The following is a 20,803-nucleotide window of genomic DNA, read 5'->3' on the forward strand; positions in this document are numbered from 1 at the left end:
GTCAGGGGAGGGATTTCCGGTCTCATCGCCCAGCGCTCAATTTGCTTAGCGCATCCGTTGGAGCAGAGTACGCCACCGGGGAAACGTTGTGCTCCGTCGGGTATGGTGGTCCTCATGGAGTGGTGAGGCGAGAAGGGGACACCCGCCTAGCCAGCCTGGTTGCCCCCCCCTTTTTTTGGCGTCTCTCCTGTTGGCTCGCTGGTCGGGGACGGAAGGGTCCAAGAGGAGGCTCTGTCCCCGCTGCACTCGCCAGACCCGGGATAAGTCCCGACACTCGCGTCCCTCTCCAGGCAGAATCCGATGGCTGCGGCGGTGCTGCGGGACCCACCTCAGGTAAGCGCTCGTCCTCCCGGCCCTCACCGCCCTCGCCCCGTGCGGGCGTGCTAAGTCTCTTCAGTCGTGTCCGACTCTTTGCGACCATATGGACCGTAGCCGTCCATGTCCTCCGTCCATGGGATTCTCCAAGCAGTACTACTGGAGGGGGTTGTCAGGCCCCTACTCCCGGGACCCGACTCAGGGATCGAACCCGCGTCTCCTGTGTCTCTTGCACTGGCAGGCAGGTTCTTTTTTTGGGAGGGGGGGGAAGCGGGGTGGTGGTTCCCTGATACATAAGTCGTGCATCAGTTCTAGGGAACAAATGGAGAAGGGACACTTGTTCTTCAGGAATTTAGTGGGGAGGAAGGAGGCAAGTGTGTTCAGGCGTATGCCACTCAAATAGATCATTTCAGGGTAATTTTGTTAATAACTATAGATATAAAGATTGTTATGATAGCACTGAAAAAGGACATTGTTTTAAAAGTTCAGGTCAGTTGTTTTGAGTCAGGTTTTGAAAAATAAGTATTTTGCCGAGTAAAGTAAGAGAGAAAATACGTCCTGAGCAGGGGGACTAGAATAAGTAAATAGCAATGATAGTAATGACGGTCACAAAAATAACAGTAAACACACAGTGCCTACCAAGAACTGTTTTAAACCCTCAATATATGTTATTTAATCTTAATAGTAATCATGTGAAGTAGGTGATAACTCTTTTATAGAGAAGGAAACTAGCACAGAGGTAGTAAGCACGTTGTAGAGACTCATAGCTGGTGTACAGTACCCTAGAATTTAATCTCAAGCAGTCTGCCTCTTACTCCATGCTGTTCTAAGGAACGAAAGCAAGAGGCTATATTTAACACATTTTTTTTTTCAGTTCCAAGCTTCAGACATAGAAAAGGCTTTCTGAATTATAACACATTTAAATTTTTTTATTTATTTATTTTAATCGGAGGCTAATTACTTTATAATATTGTAACGGTTTTTGCCATACATTCACGTGAATCAGCCAGGGTGTACCCCCCCCTTCCACCTCCCTCCCCATCCTATCCCTCAGATCATCCCAGTGCACCAGCCCTGAGCCGGGGGATTCTTTACCACTGTCGCCACCTTGGGAAGCCCACGCTGCACCAGACACTTAAGTCCGGGGCCTATGCTCACTTGCCCGCAGCTCAGGCCCCGGGATTCAGAATGGTGAGGCGGTCGTCAGGTCGTTTCTGACCGCGTGGTGGAGAGTGGGAAAGCATGACAGACGGAGGGACCGTGAAATGCAGAGGCTTGTAGGTTGGACTAGCCGGAACCCCGGTACAACTTCTCTGTTTTCCTTTAGAAGCCAGATGCGGTGGGTCCAGAGTCAGGCCTGCAATGTTGCTGCCTGAGAAGTTGGCAGCAAGACTAAATTTGTTGGCAATTTGTTACACAAGTAATGAGATGTTTGAATCGCAGGTGGGAGGTAGTTTTACCGAAATCTAAAGATGCTCCAACTAGTTGCAGAGAAGAGAACAGACTAATAGAAGTAAACGGGGGGAGGGGCAGCAGGAGGCATGGGATGATTAATTGTGGTAGCCTAATTGATTATTCATGGACCAGAGGGACTGCCCTCGATGTCTCAGGAATTCTGGATCCATTTTTGGAGATGGGCCAAGCTAAACTGTGGGTCTCGGTGACAGAAAGGAAGTAGCGAGTGATGACCCTTCGGGTTTTGGCCCTAGTAGATGAAGGGATGGAAGAAGGCCCGTCAACTGGGTGGGGACCTTAGCAGCAGATTAATTTTCCTTGGAAATATTATGTTTGTTTTTGCTCTGTTAAGAGTCTGAGATGTTTCAGAGAAGACTAAGTGTAGGCAACGAGTGGGGAATTGACTGGGCAGGTCTGGAAAACTGGGAAGGTGTTCAGGAATGGAAATTTTCAAGAGTGATGACTGTTGTGTGGAGCAGCGTGGAGGCGTGGATCACAGTTAGGAGGGGAATGCAGGTTATAGGAGGTATATTAGTAGGTCAGAAAGACGTGTATGCCCTGAGGAATGATTCTTTTGCTCAGGGCCTGGATATGTTTGTGGGGATTGCAAACCCAAGTGAGGTAGAGAAGTGGCAGTGGGAACCGTGTAAGAGAGGTCAACCTGGCAGGTGGCCAAGGCTTGTGTGAGATGAATGGAGGAAAAATGGCTGAGGAGACCCAGGAGTAATTGAGACAAGAAAGCAGTGAGGCTGGGGCTACTGCTTGTTTAGTACTATATGGCTTCTTCAGGATTTTGTGATGAATTTTGATGAGATCTGGGATGTTTTAGTCTTGCTAGTGGATAAGGTCTGGGGCAGATGTCATTTATGAGTCACTATGTCTGGCTTAAAACTCAACATTCAGAAAACTAAGATCATGGCATCCAGTCCCATCACTTCATTCCAAATAGATGGGGAAACGATGGAAACAGTGACAGACTTTATTTTCTTGGACTCCAAAATCACTGCAGATGGTGACTGCAGCCATGAAATTAAAAGATTCTTGCTCCTTGGAAGAAAAGCTATGACCTACCTAGACAGCATATTAAAAAGCAGCGACATTATTTTGCCAACAAAGGTCAATCTAGTCAAGCCTATGGTTTTTCCAGTAGTCATGTATGGATGTCAGAGTTGGACTATAAAGAAAGCTGAGCAGTGACGAACTGATGCTTTTGAACTGTGGTGTTGGAGAAGACTCTTGAGAGTCCCTTGGACTGCAAGGAGATCAAACCAGTCAATCCTAAAATAAATCAGTCCTGACTATTCATTGGAAGGACTGATACTGAAATTCCAATACTTTGGCCACCTGATGCAAAGAACTGACTGACTGGAAAAGACCCTGATGCTGGAAAAGATTGAAGGTGGGAGGAGAAGGGGATGACAGGATGAGATGGTTGAATGGCATCACCAACTCAAAGGACATGAGTTTGAGTCCACTCTGGGAGTTGGTGATGGACAGTAAAGTGTGGCGTGCTGTAGTCCATGAGGTTGTGAAGAGCTGGACACGACTGAACGACTGGACTGAACTGAAGTGATGTCTTGTGGGGAGAGTTTTAGGGCTGGGGTTTTTACAAAGGTTGAGTGGAGAGACAAGTGTTGTGGTTGAAAGGCAAAGCTGGCAATAAAGAAGTTGAAGAGAGTTGTGGGAATATGAAATTCATGTCTGGTTTTAGGGTGGCAAATATGGAAGGAAGGACTGGTGGCAGGTGGCAAGATTGCAGGCCAAGCCCAAAGTTTAGATGGCGTTTGTGTGCACCACCACCCCTTCCACCTAGTGGCTGCTGAGGGCTGAACACATTGGTTAATGGGCTGTGAGGAGACAGTGGCATCTGTTGCACCAGGGCCTGGCATCTTCTCTCATGTTGGGAGCTCTGGTGGCGAATATCTGAAATGGATTTGTATGGACATGGATTGTGGGTTCTCAGAGGGATAATGTTCAAGCTTTCATCTGTCCCCTTCATGACAGGGCGGTGTGACCTTCCCAGATGTTGCTGTGCGCTTCTCCCAGAGGGAATGGAGGCTCCTTGATGAGACTCAGAGACGCCTGTATCTGGATGTGATGCTGGAGAACTACACACTTGTATCCTCATTGGGTAAGACTCAGCCTCCCCAATGACCTGGGCTGAGCTCTGTATCCTGCCTCATCTCACGTTTCTGAAGGAGGTGCTCTGTCCTCACGTGGTATAGGTGTTGGCACTGCCCTCTCTTCTCTCCAACCCCAATCCTTGCTGTGCTGAACTCTAATAGGGCAAGCGATTTGGTTATACATATGTATGTATACATCCATGTGTTTTCAGTTCTCTTCCATTAAATCGTTTACTATAAGTTTATTCAATGTGGCTCCCTGTGCTATACAGTAAATCGTTGTTTATTGTGTACATGGTAGTGTGCATCTGTTAATCCCATACTCCCAGTTTATCCCTCCCTCACTTCTGCTTTGGTAACTATGAGTTTGTTTTATCTGAGTCTGTGTCTCTTTTGTAAATAAAGTTCATTCGTACTATTTTTTTTTAGATTCTTCATATAAGTGATATCACATATATATGTTTTTCTCTGACTTACTTCACTTAGTATGATAACTTCTAGGTTCATCCATGTTGCTGCAAATAGCATTATTTCATTCTTTTTATGACTAGTATGTAATCCTCACCCTCCCCCACCCCCCGCTCTCCCCCACCCCACTCCCAGACACACCTCACACCTTGAGGCTTTGGGATCTTAGTTCCGTGACCAGGGATTGAACTTAGGCCCCAGCAGTGAAAGTGCCCAGTCCTAACTACTGGATCTCCAGGGAATTGGCTGTAATTACTTTTTGACCATTTTATTATAATATGCTTCAATGAAGTTTTTGATTGAACCTGTGAGCCTCATGTATCTGGATGTGTACTCTTTTTTCTCTAGTTAGAAAATTTTCAATCGTTGTTTCTTTAAATGTGCTTGCTACCCCTTTCTCTCTGTCTGCTCTTTCCAGGACTCTGAAAATACAAATAATGTTTTGCTTTATGTTTCATAATCCGTGTATGCTTTCTTCACTTCATCTTTCTCTCTTTTTTCTCCTCACTGGATAATTAAAACACCTGTTTTCAAGTTCCTAGATTTTTACTTTTGCTTAGTAAAATTTGCCTGTTGATACTGTCTTCATTGTGCTTTATTTCGTTGTATTCTTCAGCAGCAGAATTTCTGTTTGGGTCCATTTGTTCGTTTGCTTTCTTTTTTAAAATACATTTTTATTTGGTTAGTTTTGGCTCTGTGGGTCTTTGCCGCAGTGAGTGGGGGCTGCTCTTCCTTGTGGTATGTAGGTTTCTCATTGCAGTGGTTTCTTTTCTTGTGGAGCACAGACTCTAGGAGCATGGGCTCGGTAGTTGTGCAGGGGCTCAGTTGCTACGGGCCATGTAGAATCTTCCTGGACCAGGGATCTTTGACAGGTGGACCCTTAAAAGACTGGACCACCAGGGAAGCTCTTGTTTGTTTGTTTTAAATGAGTGTCATCATTGTATTACTAAGGTAAACATTACACCCAACAGATGAAGGTAATTTTACCAACTCGGAATTTTTGCAAGTACATGAAATTTCCATTTTTATTGTATGGTTTTCTCAGACTAGTCAGACCATTTCTTATGTATATTCCAGTGTAACTGCTTTGGAATGATTTTCAATAGCCATAACATAAGAATGTACCAAGGACTTTCAATCTAAACAGAATTCCAAGTGACTGATTTTTAGTTAAACGAGGTAAGAAATATGGAGGCTCAACAGGGAGGGGATATTTGTATACATATGGCTAATTTACTTTGTTGTACAGCAGAAATTAACACAACATTGTGAAACAATTATTCCCCCCAAAAAGACTGATAATATCATCAGATTATTGATACTATCCTTTTTCAACAGACATTCAAAACACAAAGACAGCACAAAAAGACAATAAAAGCGTAAGCCCATAGTCATAATTTTTTGACAGAAACTTAAGTATCTTTCCTGCAAATCACCTGGGTCTCCCATATTTCCATCTAGTTTTCATTAGTTAAAAATAGATGTCTAAGGGATATTCATTGCAAAGAAACAGAGGAAAACAATAGAATGGGAAAGACTAGAGATCTCTTCAGGAAAATTAGAGATACCAAGGGAATATTTCATGCAAAGATGGGCTCAATAAAGGACAGAAATGATATGGACCTAACAGAAGCAGAAGATATTAAGAAGAGGTGGCAAGAATACATGGAAGAACTATACAAGAAAGGTCTTCATGACTCAGATAACCACGATGGTGTGATCACTCACCTAGAGCCAGACATCCTGGAATGTGAAGTCAAGTGGGCCTTAGGAAGCATCACTATGAACAAAGCTAATGGAGGTGATGGAATTCCAGTTCAGCTATTTCAAATCTTGAAAGATGATGCTGTGAAAGTGCTGCACTCAATATGCCAACAAATCTGGAAAACAGCAATGGCCACAGGACTGGAAAGTCCGTTTTCATTCCAATCCCAAAGAAAGGCAATGCCAAGAATGTTCAAATTACTGCACAATTGCACTCACGTCACGGACTAGCAAAGTAATGCTCAAAATTCTCCAAGCAAGGCTTCAGCAGTACATGGACTTCCAGATGTTCAAGCTGGATTTAGGAAAGGCAGAGGAAGCATAGATCAAATTGCCAACATCTGTTGGATCTTAGAAAAAGCTAGAGAATTCCAGAAAAACATCTACTTTTGCTTTATTGACTATGCCAAAGCCTTTAACTGTGGATCACAACAAACTGTGGAAAATTCTTCAAGAGATGGGAACCCAGACCACCTTACCTGCCTCCTGAGAAATCTGTACGCAGGTCAAGAAGCAACAGTTAAAACTGAACATGGAACAACAGACTGATTCCAAATTGGAAAAGGAGCACGTCAAGGCTGTATTCTGTCTCTCTGCTTATTTAACTTCTATGCAGAGTACATCATGCAAAAGGCCAGGATGGATGAAACAAGCTGGAATCAAGATTGCTGGGAGAAATATCAGTAACTTCAGATATGCAGATGATACCACCATTATGGCAGAAAGTGAAGAGGAACTGAGGAGCCTCTTTATGAAAGTAAAGAGGAAATTGAAAAGGCTGGCTTAAAACTCAGCATTCAAAAAACAAAGATCATAGCATCAGGTCCCATCACTTTATGGTAAATAGATGGGGAAACTAGAAACAGTGACAAACTTTATCTTGAGGGGCTCCAAAATCACTGCAGATGGTAACTGCAGCCATGAAATTAAAAGACGCTTGCAAAGCTGTGACCAGCCTAGACAGCATATTAAAAAGCAGAGACCTTACTTTGCCAACAAAAGTGCGTTTAGTCAAAGCTATGGCTTTTCCAGTAGTCATGTGTGGATGTGAGAGTTGGACCATAAGAAAAGCTGAGCACTGAAGAATGGATGCTTTTAAACTGTGGTTTTGGAGAAGACTCTTGAGAGTCCCTTGGGCTGCAAGGGGATCAAACCAGTCAATCCTAAGGGAAATCAGTCCTGAATATTCGTTGGAAGGACTGATGCTGAAGCTGAAGCTCCAATACTTTGGCCACCTCGTGCAAAGAACTGACTCACTGGAAAAGACCCTGATTCTGGAAAAGTTTGAAGGCAGGAGGAGAAGGGGATGACAGAGGATGGGATAGTTGGATGGCATCACCGACTCAGTAGACACGAGTTTGAACAGGCTCTGGAGTTCATGATGGACAGGGAAGCCTGACATGCTGCAGCCTATGGGGTCACAGAGTCAAACACGACTGAGTGACTGAACTGAACTGAACTGAACTGAAGGTGTATACTTCATATATATACCACCTTGGTTCTCATAACTTTCGTTATTCAAGTTTTTAATACCCATAGAAGTCCAAAGGTGTAAGAATACATAAACTGTTCTGGTAATAGGTAAGAGCAGACTGTTAAAAGCGTAAGTTGTTTGTGTTATTTCAGCGTAGTAGAATGTCTTCTTTTGGAGACCAAGTAGAATAATTCTGCTAAAAGATCAGTGCAATAAAGACAGTCAATGTAGAAACAGCCTTTCCCATGTTATAGCTGACACTCTACTGATATTAAGAGGATATAGTTGTTCTGTATCTGCATGAAAGTGTTTGATTATAAATATGCGTAATGATCTTATATTGTTCCATTTCTTATTTTGATATGTCTTCTTAGCTCCCTGTTGTATTAAGAATCCCATCAGTGATGTGATAGGGATTTCCGACATGTTCATTTATCAATTTATCTGTTGATTCTTCACATCTGAGTGCCTTTTTGGAGAGTGGACATACCAGAGCCTCCAATATCACTGGTTGAAAGTGTGGGGTGATTCTTCAGTCCTGTTCCTCTCAGCCAGCCTTCACGACTTCAGTGAGTGCTGGTATCGTTAGTCACTTAGTCATGTCCGACTCTTTACGATCCCATGACAAGCTCCTCTGTCCATGGAATTCTCCGGGCAAGAATACTGGAGTGGGTTGCCTTCACCATGGGGTCTTCCCAACCCAGGCACTGAACCCAGGTCTCTCACTTTGGAGGCGGAATCTTTACTGACCGAGCCACCAGGGAAGACCTGTCTTTTCTTTTTTGTCTCTTTGTTAAACAACTTGTTTTGTTTATGTATTGTTTACCTTACTTTGTTGAATTGTTGCTTTGTTGTTGCTTCACTGAACTGTGGTCAAACAATTATTTTGAACTCTTTGACCCTTTGTAGGTCTCCATTTCCTTGGGTGTGGTTTCTGATAAATTATGGTATATTTCTGCATTGGTTTCATGTTTCTTTGATTTTTTGTGTGTTTCCTGTAGCCTTGCATTTCTTTATGCTTATTTGATGGTGTAGTCATTTCTTCTAGGCTTCACATTACAGTTTTTGATGTGGGAAGATCTCAATCTGTGGTGGGTTCAAGTTTGGGCTGTGGCCATTCTGGCTCTGTGGGAGGCCCAGCTATGTTGTTTTCTGTGTAGCTTCTTCACCTGAAGTCAGTGTCAATAAAGATAATCAAGATTCCTCAATCAGCAAGGTTGCGTGTGTCTGAAGTGGAGAAGGCTGCTAGGGAACTCCTGATCTCTTTTTCTCCCAGAGGACTTTGTCACCAAGGGGATCCTTCTTGGTGCACTATCGACTGTTGGGTACCTGATGGGTTGTAGTAGCACTGGTGTCTGAGGTGTGTGCATCTGTTGAGGATCCACAGACCTGGGGTGTTGTATACAGGCACTTTTGGAGTGACAGTAGTTCTGGGGTCTGGGTGATTGGATAGCCTCAGCAACCTTGGCTTTGGTTTGAGATATGTGGCTGTGCAGGGAGCAGCCATGGAATCTGCCTGGCTGCACATGTAGACAGTGCAGTGGTTCTGTCAAACTGGCATGTCTATAGCAAAGTTTTTTCTAGTGCCTGAGACACAGGAGTACATGGTGTAGTGGTGGAGTCAGGGTCTGGAATGCTGGCACAGGTTTAGGTGTGGCAGCCCTGCTTCTGGGTCAGCACAACAGCTCCTGCTGAGGGTGTTGACCAGTTCCTTCATACTCACCAGGGCATCCACTGTGACCATGAGTGTCAGATAACTCGGTGGCAAAAGTCCCAGTGTCCTCTGTAGAGCAGGCAGCTGTGTCTTCTGCAGCAGAGGCCACTGGGACTGCAGTGGCCCCTGCCCTGTAGCTGAGAGAAATAGCCCAGTGGCAGCCCAGCCCTCATTTCCTAGTCATTTCCAGATGTCGCTTTTAAGACACTTTCCAGTGATCCATTCTGTGTGCTTCTTCCTTTTATTATGTTTCACTGTGGTGGCGGTGGTGGTGGTGTTCAACAGTTAGGTTGTGTCCTACTCTTTACAACCTCCTGGACTGCAGCACTGCAAACTCCTGTCTTTCACTGTCTTCTGGAGTTTGCTCAGATTCATGTCCATTGAGCCAGTGATGCTTTCTAACCATCTTATCTTCTGCTGCCCCTTTCTCCTTTTGCCTTCAATTTTCCCCATCATCAGGGTCTTTTCCAGTGAGCTGGCTCTTCGTATCAGGTGGCCAGAGTATTAGAACTTCAGCTTTAGCATCAGTCCTTCCAATGAGTATCTAGGGTTGATTCCTTTAGGATTGACTAGTTGGATCTTCTTGCAGTCCACGGTATTCTCAAGAGTATTCTCCAACACAATTCAAAAGCATCAGTTCTTTGGCACTCAGCCTTCTTTATGGCTCAACTCTCACTTCCATACATGAATATAAGAGTCAATTCTTCACTGGACTCTTGTGTCTTCCAAGGCTGATTAATGTCCTTCATGGACAGCTGTTTATTTTTCACTGGTGGGGAAGGGTGGTATCCCCTATTCTACTATTTTATTGATGTCACTCTACTTGTGCTCTTTCCTGGGTCTGCTGTAGTGCTGAGTTGCTCTGGAATACCACCAGCCTTTCCCTTTTTCTTTTTTTTCCTTCAGTGCTCCATGTACCCAGTAATTGCGGTTATGGCTTTCTTAGGGAAGGGAATCCTTTGTGCATAATGGGATGGACATGACTCTAGCCATGGCACGGTGAGCTCAGTGGGCCTGGTCCTGCTGAATTATAGCCGGGGAGACTGTGGCATCAGGGCATTGTTTAAAATATGCCAGGAAACTGTCTTTGTTCAGTGAAAACTTTGGTACTATTGCCAGTGACCACACCCCGTTTCTACCTTTACTCCTCCACTGTTGACTTTTTGCTGACCTGTCATTTCTGTTACTTTGTCATTTCTGCTATGACTTCCAGCAGAGGGATCACTCCACCTCTCTGGACTCAACATCTTACCTGTTTCTCTTACCACGCTTTCTCTGTTACTCTCTGAACTTTGCCCATCATGCATCATGCTTCAAGGTGTGAATATATGCTTAAATTGACCTTGAAAAGCAAATGGTTTGTGATTGTGTTTTTGTGGCCATGATCACACCCTTCTACTGAGCTTCACATCAGTAGTAGAAAAGGTCCTACAGGAAGCTGTGGACAGAGAAACAAGCGCTAGACCCGCTGCTTTTCCTTGTGTCACACTCTACTTTTGTGTCCTTTTCTTGCTGAGGTCTCCACCAGTTTTGGACCCAGTAATGCACGGCAGCTGCTGCTTAAACTGATTGCCAACTCCCTAGTCTTAAAAAGTATCCCATTTCTTTGAAGGTCAGTCTTACGTGAAATGGCCATACATTTATGGTGAACTAGCTCCCTCCCTATGAAGTCAACGTGCACTTCACTAGTGTTTCTTTGCATTCAGGTTGCTGCTGTGGAGCAGAAGGTGAGGAGACACCCTGTGAAAAAACTGTTCCTGTAGGAGTCTCATGGACTGGATCTCCCACAGCAGCTCCATTTTCTCAGAAGACCCATCCCTGCGAGAAGTGTAGTAGAGTCTTGAGATACGTTTTCCACTTGGTGGAGCAGCAGGGAACACAATGCAGCCAAAAACTGTTGAGATGTGGGGCGTGTGCAAAAAAATTTTATATGCCTTTGAGAAGCTGTGTACATGAGGCTTTATCTTTTAAGAGCCCCAGAGTCCATGTGTCAGGGAAGCCTCTTACTTCTGGGAAAATCCTGGCCAGCATGGGACATCTGCAGGCCACTTATACTGTGGAGAAGCTGAATACAGCCACCCAGTGCAGATCAACTTCACCAAGCAAAAGTCATCATACCTCCGGAAAGTGTGAGAAAGTCTTCAGCCCTAAACACACACTTGTTCAGGACTGGAGTGTCTACACTGAAAGGCCATGTTTTGTGTGCAGGGAATGTGGGAAAACATTCAGGTACAAATCAACGTTTATTATGCACCAGAGAGTTCATCCTGGGGAAAGACTTCATTTGTTTATCAAAAGTGGCAAATCTTTTAGACAAAACTCAACTGTCAATCAGGATAAAAAAATTTATACTCATTCAGGATCAGAGAAGTGCAGCAAATGTGGAAAATCCTTAAGCCACAAATCAGTCCTCGTTTCTCCCCAGAGATTGCACAATGGAGAGAATAGTTCTATGTGCAGTGACTGTGCAGAGTCTTTTTACCACAGCTTTGTGTTCATTGGACATAAGAGAGTACTTTCTAGAGAGCGTCCTTATAGGTGTAGTGACTGTGTGAAATCTTTTACATGTAGATCTGCCCTCATTTATCATATGAGCTCTCACACAGGAGAAAGGCCTTATGAGTACAGTGAATGTGGGAAATCCTTTACCACTAACTGCATCCTCCGATCTCATCAGAGATCTCACACTGGAGAAAAGCCTTATAAATGCATTGAATGTGGAAAGTGCTTCACCTCTAACTTCAACCTCCATAATCATCAGAGATCTCACACAGGAGAAAAGCCTTATAAATGCTATGAATGTGAGAAATCTTTTACCTCTATCAATGCTTTCCAGTATCATCAGATATCTCACACTGAAGAAAAGCCTTATAAATGCAGTGAATGTGGAAAATGCTTCACCTCTAACTTCAACCTCCATGATCATCAGAGATCTCACACAGAAGAGCCTTATAAATGCTATGAATGTGGGAAATCTTTTACCTCTATCAGTGCTTTCCAGTATCATCAGATATCTCACACTGAAGAAAAGCCTTATAAATGCTATGAATGTGGGAAATCTTATACCTCTAACACTGGTTTCCAGTATCATCGGATATCTCACACAGGAGAAAAGCCTTATAAATGCTATGAATGTGGGAAATCTTTCACCTCTAACAATGGTTTCCAGTATCATCGGATATCTCACACAGGAGAAAAGCCTTATAAATGCTATGAATGTGGGAAATCTTTCACCTCTTCCAGCGCTCTCCAATATCATCAGAGATCTCACACTGGAGAAAAGCCTTACAAATGCAGTGAATGTGGAAAATGCTTCACCTCTAACTTGAACCTCCGTAATCATCAGAGATCTCACACAGGAGAAAAGCCTTATAAATGCTATGAATGTGGGAAATCTTATACCTCTAACAATGGTTTCCAGTATCATCGGATATCTCACACAGGAGAAAAGCCTTATAAATGCAGTGAATGTGGGAAATCTTTCACCTCTACCAGCGCTCTCCAATATCATCAGAGATCTCACACTGGAGAAAGGCCTTACAAATGCAGTGAATGTGGGAAATCTTTTATGTCTAGATCCTCATTCATTTGTCATAATAGAACTCACACAGGAGAAAGACCTTATGAGTGCAGTGAATGTGAGAGATCTTTTATCTCTAGGCCTTCCCTCAGATATCATCAGAGATCTCACCAAAGGCCTTATAAGTGCAATGAATGTGGGAAATCTTTTATTACTAGTTCCCATCTCCGTCGTCATCAGAGAATTCACACTGAAGAAAGGCCTTATGCATGTGGTGAGTGTGGGAAATCTTTTATTACTCCTGCTGTTTTTCATTGCCATCAAAAAATTCATTCTAGTGAATGGCCGTATAGGTGCAGTGAGTGTGGGAAATCTTTTACCTCTAAATTCAACTTTCGTTATCATCAGGGGATTCATTCTGGAGACAGGTTTTATGTAAGGTGCAATGAATGCAAGAAAACATTTACTACTATCAGTTCTCTCCGTAATCATCAGAGAGTTCATTCTGGAGAAAGACCTCATGAGTGCAGTGAATGTGGGAAATGTTTCATGTCCAGGTCAGCCCTCAAGCGTCATCAGGAATCACATGCAAGTGAAAGGCCTTTTGAGTGTAGTGAATGTGGGAAATCCTTTATCTTTAGAAGTACCTTAATTAAACACCAGAGCGTTCACACAGGGAAAAGTGCTTACGTGTGTACTGAGTGTGGGAAATCTTATAATAGTAAGTATAGGCTTATTGAACACCAGAGTATTCACAAAGGTGAAAGGCGTTATGAATGCAGGGAATGTGGGAAATCTTTTAACTTTAACTCTGCCTTGTACTATCATAAGAAAACTCACACTGGAGAAAAGCCTTACAAATGCATTGAATGTGGAAAATCTTTTATTACTAATTACCTCCTCCGTATACATCAGAGAGCCCACACTGGAGAAAAGCCTTTTGAGTGCAGTGAATGCGGGAAATCTTATGCCCTTAGTTACCACCTTCGTTGTCATCTTAGAATTCATACTGGAGAAAGGCCTTACAAATGCACCAAATGTGGGAAATCTTTTACCACTGGTTACCAGCTCCGTATACATCTGAGAAGTCACACTGGAGAAAAGCCTTATGAGTGCAGTGAATGTGGAAGATCCTTTAGCAGCAAATCTGGCCTCCATTATCATCAGAGTGCTCACACTGGAGAAAGGCCTTATGAGTGTGGTGATTGTGGGAAAACCTTTGTCCAGAGAAATCATCTCATTATACACCAGAGAGCTCACACTGGAGAAAGGCCTTATGAGTGCACTGAATGTGGGAAATCTTTCATTCATGGCAGCAGCCTCTATTATCATCAGAGAGTTCACCGTGGAGAAAGGCCTTTTAAATGTAGTGAATGTGGGAAATCTTTTATTAACACCACTAAACTGCACTCTCATAAGAAAGCTCACACTGGAGAAAGGCCTTAGGAATGCACTAACTATAGGAAATCTTTTATGAACAAATCACTTTGAACATTTGAGAGTTTACCCTAGAGGAAGGCATAAATGTACAGGGAATGTGCAATTTCCTTGTTGAGTATGGGGACACTGGAGGAAATTGAGGGGCCATTGGTCTGAATTGAATCTCATTTCAAGTGTTTCTGAGAGCAGCATGAATCTTTATTCCTTATTCAGATTAGAGATTATAGGGTATTGAGGCACTATTGAAAGGTATGTATTCTCCAAGCCTAAAAGAACCGTGTTTCCTGATGTCCACAAATCTTTGAGCTAATCTCATTATTTGTATGACCACTGGGCCCAAGGGAAACCACAACAGAAATTCTGGTTTAATAGGGAGTGGGGAAAATTGCAGGCAACTTGATGGAATGTGCCTCTCCTAAAAGTGCACCCTGATGTTTATATGACATTGACTTTACAGTATCAGTTTATATGCTGATTCTAGTGAATTTCACTCAAGGACCTTACTGCAGAGGCAGGAAAGGAAAAGGGGATGTGACTCTTGTGATCTAGGCAGCATTCCTGCTGACTCAGGCAGAAATGCACTTCATTGTCCCCATCTTCGCTACCACTGATAGAAGACTATCTCCAGAGGACATGAGGAGTGTGTTGGTGGGTTCAGCATACAGTTGCAGAACCTTTTTTTCCAAAAAGAGTAGGACATACAGGGTTTGTTTTTTTTTTTCCCCCATTTTGAGCCAATCTTTAAAGCTATATCAAAGTATAATTTACATTCACCAAACTGCAGCCATGAAGTCAGACCACTGCTTCTTGGCGGGAAACCAATGACAAATCTAACTGGTGTCCTGAAAAGCAGAGACATTACTCTGCCGACAAAGATGTGTATGGCCAAGGCTATGGTGTCCCCAGTGGTCACTTACGGTTGTAAGAGCTGGACCATAAAGAAGGCAGAATGGCAAGGAATTGATGACTTCAAAATGTGGTGCTAGAGAAGACTCCTGAAAGTCCTTTTCACAGCAAAGAGATCCAACCTTGAATATTCACTGGAAGGACTGATGCTGAAGCAAGTTTTCACCTAGGTATGAACCGCTTGAGTCCTGATAATGCCGATATCTGTTAATGGTATGTTTACCTCTCCTTGCCCTTCCCACCTCTCCAATAACCATTGATGTACTTTCCCTTAGACTAGATAACATGTGCATTTTCTTGAATTTATCTGATTGGAGTCATAAACGGCTTACTATTTTTGTTTTCCTTTGTTTCATAATTCTTTCAGATTCATCCATGATATATACAAGTATCTCATCTCTTTAGTTTTTGATGAGTAGCATTCTTATATTTAGATGTACAGCTGTTTATCCATTCATCTTTTTCTGAGCGTTTAGGTTATTTCTAGGTTTTCATTCTTGAAAATAAAGCTGCTGTAAACATTTGTGTTATTTCTTTATGTGGATGTATGTTCCTTTTATTGATAACTCAGGGGTGTGTCTGAGTCACTTTGGTAGATGAATTTTAACACCTGATGAAACTAAGAAACTCATTTAAAATGACTGTTCATCTTTGCATTTCCATCTGCATTGTAGGAGTTCCAGTTTCTCAACATCTGTACCAATCGTTAATATCAGTCCTTTTAATAAGTGAGTCGAGCTGTCTCTGAGCTTTCAATTGGTTTTACTACATTTCCCTAGAGATTCATGATTTTTGAGCGTTTTTAATGTGCTGTTTACCAGCTGTATATCTTCTGTATAATTGCTGATCATATCATTTGCCTTTTTTAATATGTATCATCCCTGTTCCCATCACTTAAGTCTAGGCGTTCAGCGAAACAATAAACCTAGCCCTGCTTTGTAGCTTTTGCAATTTTTAAAATTCTCAGGTTGTGAAAGTGGGATGTACTCAGGGAAGGAACTGATAAATTCTGCTCGGGTCCTCTGGGTGTTCAGTGGAAAACTAAACTTAGCATCCAGTTCCTTATGTTGTTCAGTCACTCAGTCGTGTCTGACTCTGAAACCCCTTGAAGTGCAGCACGCTAGGCTTCCCTGTCTCACCATCTCCTCATACGGGCTTCTTACGTTCTGAATGCTTTCTTCAAGGTTCTTGTCATCTTTCTCTGTTTGTAATTATTGACTCATGGCATCAGGTATTTCCCCTCTGTGAAGTTCACCACCACTTGGGGTACTTTTTCAGAGACTCCAGTTGGTTGATGGGGCCACTGTGGGTTTCTCCATCCCTGGTGAGACTTCTCAGGAAGTTCCCCAGTGGAACCTGATGTGGCCTGTTTGTCCAAGGCCCACATTCTCCAAACCACTGGCCATGTTTGATTGGAGGTGGCATCTCAGGAGAGGGAAAGCCGTGAGCCAGGTATGGTGCAGAGCAGGAGGTGGCAGGAAGGTAGTGGTGGTAATGGGGACCCAGGAGAAACCTAGGTGTGTTGGCACCCACCAAGGGAATTTAGGTAGGACCATTCAGGCTGAGTAACCAATTCTCTTGGGGTGAGGTTACCAGGGCTCATCCCTAAGGTGATGTGCTGCCGAAAGTCACAGATCCCTCTTGCCCTTGGAGGTTCCTGAGCAATGCAGGACAGTGAAGGCAGGATGCAGTCTTGTTGATCTGCTGACAGGCCCCATCTTGTGCCCAACATGTATGGTGTAAATGCCAAAGATTTCCTCGATGAGGCAAAAAAACAAGGCTTAGCCTCTGAGGCCACAATAAAGAGTTTCGGTCTTTGGAGCAAAGCGGAGACTCAATCTTTGTGTTGATTAGGTTGTCCAAGCTATATTACTAAGGGAGAAATTAATGTCAGACAAGAAAGCACAAATCGGAACTTTAGTACTAGGCAGGATAAATGGCAATAAAAAAACTACATGTAGGCATCAGTTTGAAACTCCAGGAAATCAAGGATTAAAGATTAAAAACTACATGTAGACATCATTTTGAAATTAAAGGAAATAAAATATTAAAAAGTCCTGAAATGACTTCTTGTGGTACAGTGGTTAACAATTCACCAATTTCAGATTGGGTGAAATTGGTCTTACAATGCAGGTGGCATGGGGTGGATTCCCTGGTCCTGGAAGATCCCATATGCCACGGGGCGACCAAGCCTGTTTTCCAGAACAAGAGAAACTAATGAGAAGTTCTCTCACCACAACTAGAGATCAGTCCCTGCTTGCTGCAACTTAGAGAAAGCACGAAGCAACAAAGACTGTCACCGCAGCCGCCGCCTCAAAAAAAAAGTTCAGGGGGACTTCCCTGGTGGTCCAGTGTTTGGGAATCTGCCTGTCAATGCAGGGGACGTGGGTTCTATCCCTGGTCCGGGAAGATTACACATGCCAGGGGCAGGTAAGTCCACGGGCCACAACTACTGAAGCCTGAACGCTTTAGAGCTTGTGCTCTGCAACACAAGAAGCCGCCATAATAAGAACCCCTCCCACAGCAACTGAAGAGGAGCCCGCACTGGCTTCAACTAGAGAAAGCCTGTGTACAGTAACGAAGACCCACTGTAACCAATAAAAAATAATTTCAAAAATTGTTCAGGGAAAGTAAAGCCTTTTAAAGACAATCAACTATACTCCAATGTAAAATAAAGAGTTTACAAAAATAAAGAGAAATAAAAACTAAGGGATTTTTTTTTTTTTCCAGTAAGACTACCATCTTAGTTCATTTGGGGTGTTACAACAAAATACCACAGCCTTTTTTTTTTTTTTTTTTTTTAATGAACATTTCTTTCTCTTTAAGTTGGAGGCTGTGAAGTACCAGATCAACATACCAGAATGGATGAGTTTTCTGATGGTAACCACTTCCTGGATCTTAGTTGGTGCTTTCTTGCTGTGTCCACATGCGATAGAAAGAGTTAGGGGTCTCTCTGGAGCTTCTTATAAAGGCATTAATACCACTTCCGAGGACTCCATCACCCTATAACTGAAACATCTCTTAAAGACCCCACTCCTAATACTAGCACCTTTGGGACTGTTCTTTCAACACACAACTTTTGGAGGAAAAACTCAAACATTCAGACCATAGCATCCGCCTTGCAAGAAATGTGTAAATTTCATTAGAGATGAGCAAAATTCTGTAGGTCAAAAAGTACAATTAAAGAAGAGCACTGAGGAAGGAATACAGGTAAAGTTATTTTTCTCGTTCTTACTTGATCTGATAACAATTTGAAATAGTAATACCAACAACACATTCTGTTATGTATGCTTATGTGTATGCGTATCCTGTATACATATGCTTCTATGTAAGTAGAGTTGTGTAGTCGCTCACTGTGTCCGACTCACTGGTCGGATTGCAATACGCCAAGCTTCCCTGTCCTTTACCATGTTCACCAGAGCTTGCTCCAACTTGTCCATTGAGTTGGTGATGCTATCCAATCATCTCATCCTCTGTCGTCCCTTTCTCCTCCTGCTGTCAATCTTTTCTATCATCAAGGTCTTTTCTAATGAGTCAGCTTTTTGTACCAGGTGGCCAAACTATTGGAGTTTCAGCTTCAGCACCAGTCCTTCCAGTGAATATTCAGGACTGATTTCCTTTCGGGTGGACTGGTTGGATCTCTGCCTTCCAAGGGACTCTCAAGAGTCTTCTCCAACACCACAGTTCAAAAGCATCCATTCTTTGGCACTAGGCTTTCTTTATACTCCAACTCTCACATCCATACATGACTACTGGAAAACCCATTGTTTTGACTAGATGGACCTTTCTTGGCAAAGTAATGTCTCTGCTTTTTAATATGCTGTCTAGGTTGGTCATATATTTTCTTCTAAGGAGTAAGCATCATTTAATTTCACAGCTGCAGTCACCATCTACAGTGACTTTGTGGAGTCCAAGAAAATAAAATCTGTCACTGTTTCCATTGTTTCCCCGTTTATTTGCCATGAAGTGATGGGACCTGATGCCATGATCTTTGTTTTTTGAATGTTGAGTTTTAGGCCAGCTTTTTCAATCTCCTCTTTCCAGACTTGATGGACGTGAGTCTGAGTGAACTCCGGGAGTTGGTGATGGACAGGGAGGCCTGGTGTGCTGCAATTCATGGGGTCGCAGAGAGTCGGACACGACTGAGCGACTGAATTGAACTGAACTTTCACCTATGTTAAAAAGCTCTTTAGTTCCTCTTTGCTTTCTGCCATAAGGGTGGTGTCATCTGCATAGCTGAAGTTATTGATATTTCTCCTTGCAATCTTGATTCCAGCTTGTGCTTCAATCCAGACCAGCATTTTCCATGATGTACTCTGCATGGGAATTAAATAAGCAGGGTGACAATATTCAGCCTTGATGTGCTCCTTTCCCGATTTTGAACCAGTCTGTTCCATGTCTGGTTCTAACTGTTGCTTCTTGACCTGCATACAGATTTCTCAGGAGGCAGGTAAGGTGGTCTAGTATTCCCATCTCTTTAAGAATTTTCCACAATTTGTTGTGATCCATACTGCCAAAGGCTTTCGTGTAGTCAATGAAGCAGAAGTAGATGTTTTTCTGGAATTCTCTTGCTTTTTCTATGATCCAACGGATGTTGGCAATTTGATCTCTGGATCCTCTGCCTTTTCTAAATCCAGCTTGAACATCTGCAAGTTCTTGGTTCACACATTGTTGAAGCCTAGCTTGGATAATTTTCATCATTACTTTGCTAGCATGAGAAATGAATACAGTTGTTCAGTAGTTGAACATTCTTTGGCACTGTCTTTCTCTGGGGGTGGGGATAAAAACTGACCTTTTCCAGCCCTGTGGCCACTGGTGAGTTTTCCATATTTATTGGCATATTGAGTGCAGCACTTTCACAGCATCATGTTTAAGGACTTGAAATAGCTCAGCTGGAGTTCCTTCATCTCCACTAGCTTTGTTCGTAGTGATTCTTGGTAAGGCCTCCTTGACTTCACATTCCAAGATGTCTTGCTCTAGGTTAGTGATCACACCATCATGGTTATCTGGGTCATTAAGATCTTTTTGTATGGTTCTTCTGTGTATTCTTGCTACCTCTTCTTAATATCTTCTTCTGTTAGGTCCATACCATTTCTGTCCATTATTGTCCCCATCTCTGCATGAAATTTTCCCCTGGTAACTCTCTATTCTTTCCCATTCTGTTGTTTTCCTCTATTTCTTTGCATCATTCACTGAAGATTTTCTTATCTCTCCTTGCTATTCTTTGGAACTCTGCATTCAAATGGGTATGTCTTTCCTTTACTCCTTTGCCTTTCACATCTCTTCTTTTCTCAGCTATTTTTAAGGCCTCCTCAGACAACCATTTTGCCTTTTTGCATTTCTTTTTCTTGGGTATGGTTTTGATCACTGCCTCCTATACAGTGTTACAAACCTCCATCCATAGTTCTTCAGGCACTCTATCAGATCTAATCCCTTCAATCTATTTGTCACTTACACTGTATAATCACAAACGATTTGATTATAAGTAGAATAAATGACATTAATAATTCAAGGGACTAGAGGGAAGAACTGGGATTGTAGTCTTATGAGGTACACTATCTGTGAAATGGAGAATATTATTTGAAAGTGGACTTGGTTTAGTTGTCAATGTTTACTTCAAACTC

The 20,803-nt window shown here is 42.9% G+C and overlaps 1 protein-coding gene across 1 annotated transcript; it reads left to right on the forward strand.

The window, feature by feature from the left end:
- The first annotated feature begins 18 nt into the window (after window positions 1–18).
- On the forward strand, window positions 19–15,709 carry LOC101118128 (zinc finger protein 850). Its single transcript, XM_012094903.4, has 3 exons — window positions 19–333; window positions 3,775–3,901; window positions 11,020–15,709. The coding sequence occupies exons 1-3, from the start codon at window positions 301–303 to the stop codon at window positions 14,277–14,279; spliced, it is 3,420 nt and encodes a 1,139-aa protein (XP_011950293.3). The 5' UTR covers window positions 19–300; the 3' UTR covers window positions 14,280–15,709.
- Window positions 15,710–20,803: the final 5,094 nt, after the last annotated feature.

Source organism: Ovis aries, chromosome 14, assembly GCF_016772045.2.
Source record: "Ovis aries strain OAR_USU_Benz2616 breed Rambouillet chromosome 14, ARS-UI_Ramb_v3.0, whole genome shotgun sequence".
Classification (NCBI taxonomy): Eukaryota; Metazoa; Chordata; class Mammalia; order Artiodactyla; family Bovidae; genus Ovis; species Ovis aries.

Coding starts and splice junctions, on each gene's coding strand:
- LOC101118128 (XM_012094903.4), top strand. CDS start 301: ATGGCTGCGGCGGTGCTGCGGGACCCACCTCAG. Junction 334..3,774: donor TGCTGCGGGACCCACCTCAG/GTAAGCGCTCGT, acceptor CCTTCATGACAG/GGCGGTGTGACCTTCCCAGA. Junction 3,902..11,019: donor CACACTTGTATCCTCATTGG/GTAAGACTCAGC, acceptor CTTTGCATTCAG/GTTGCTGCTGTGGAGCAGAA.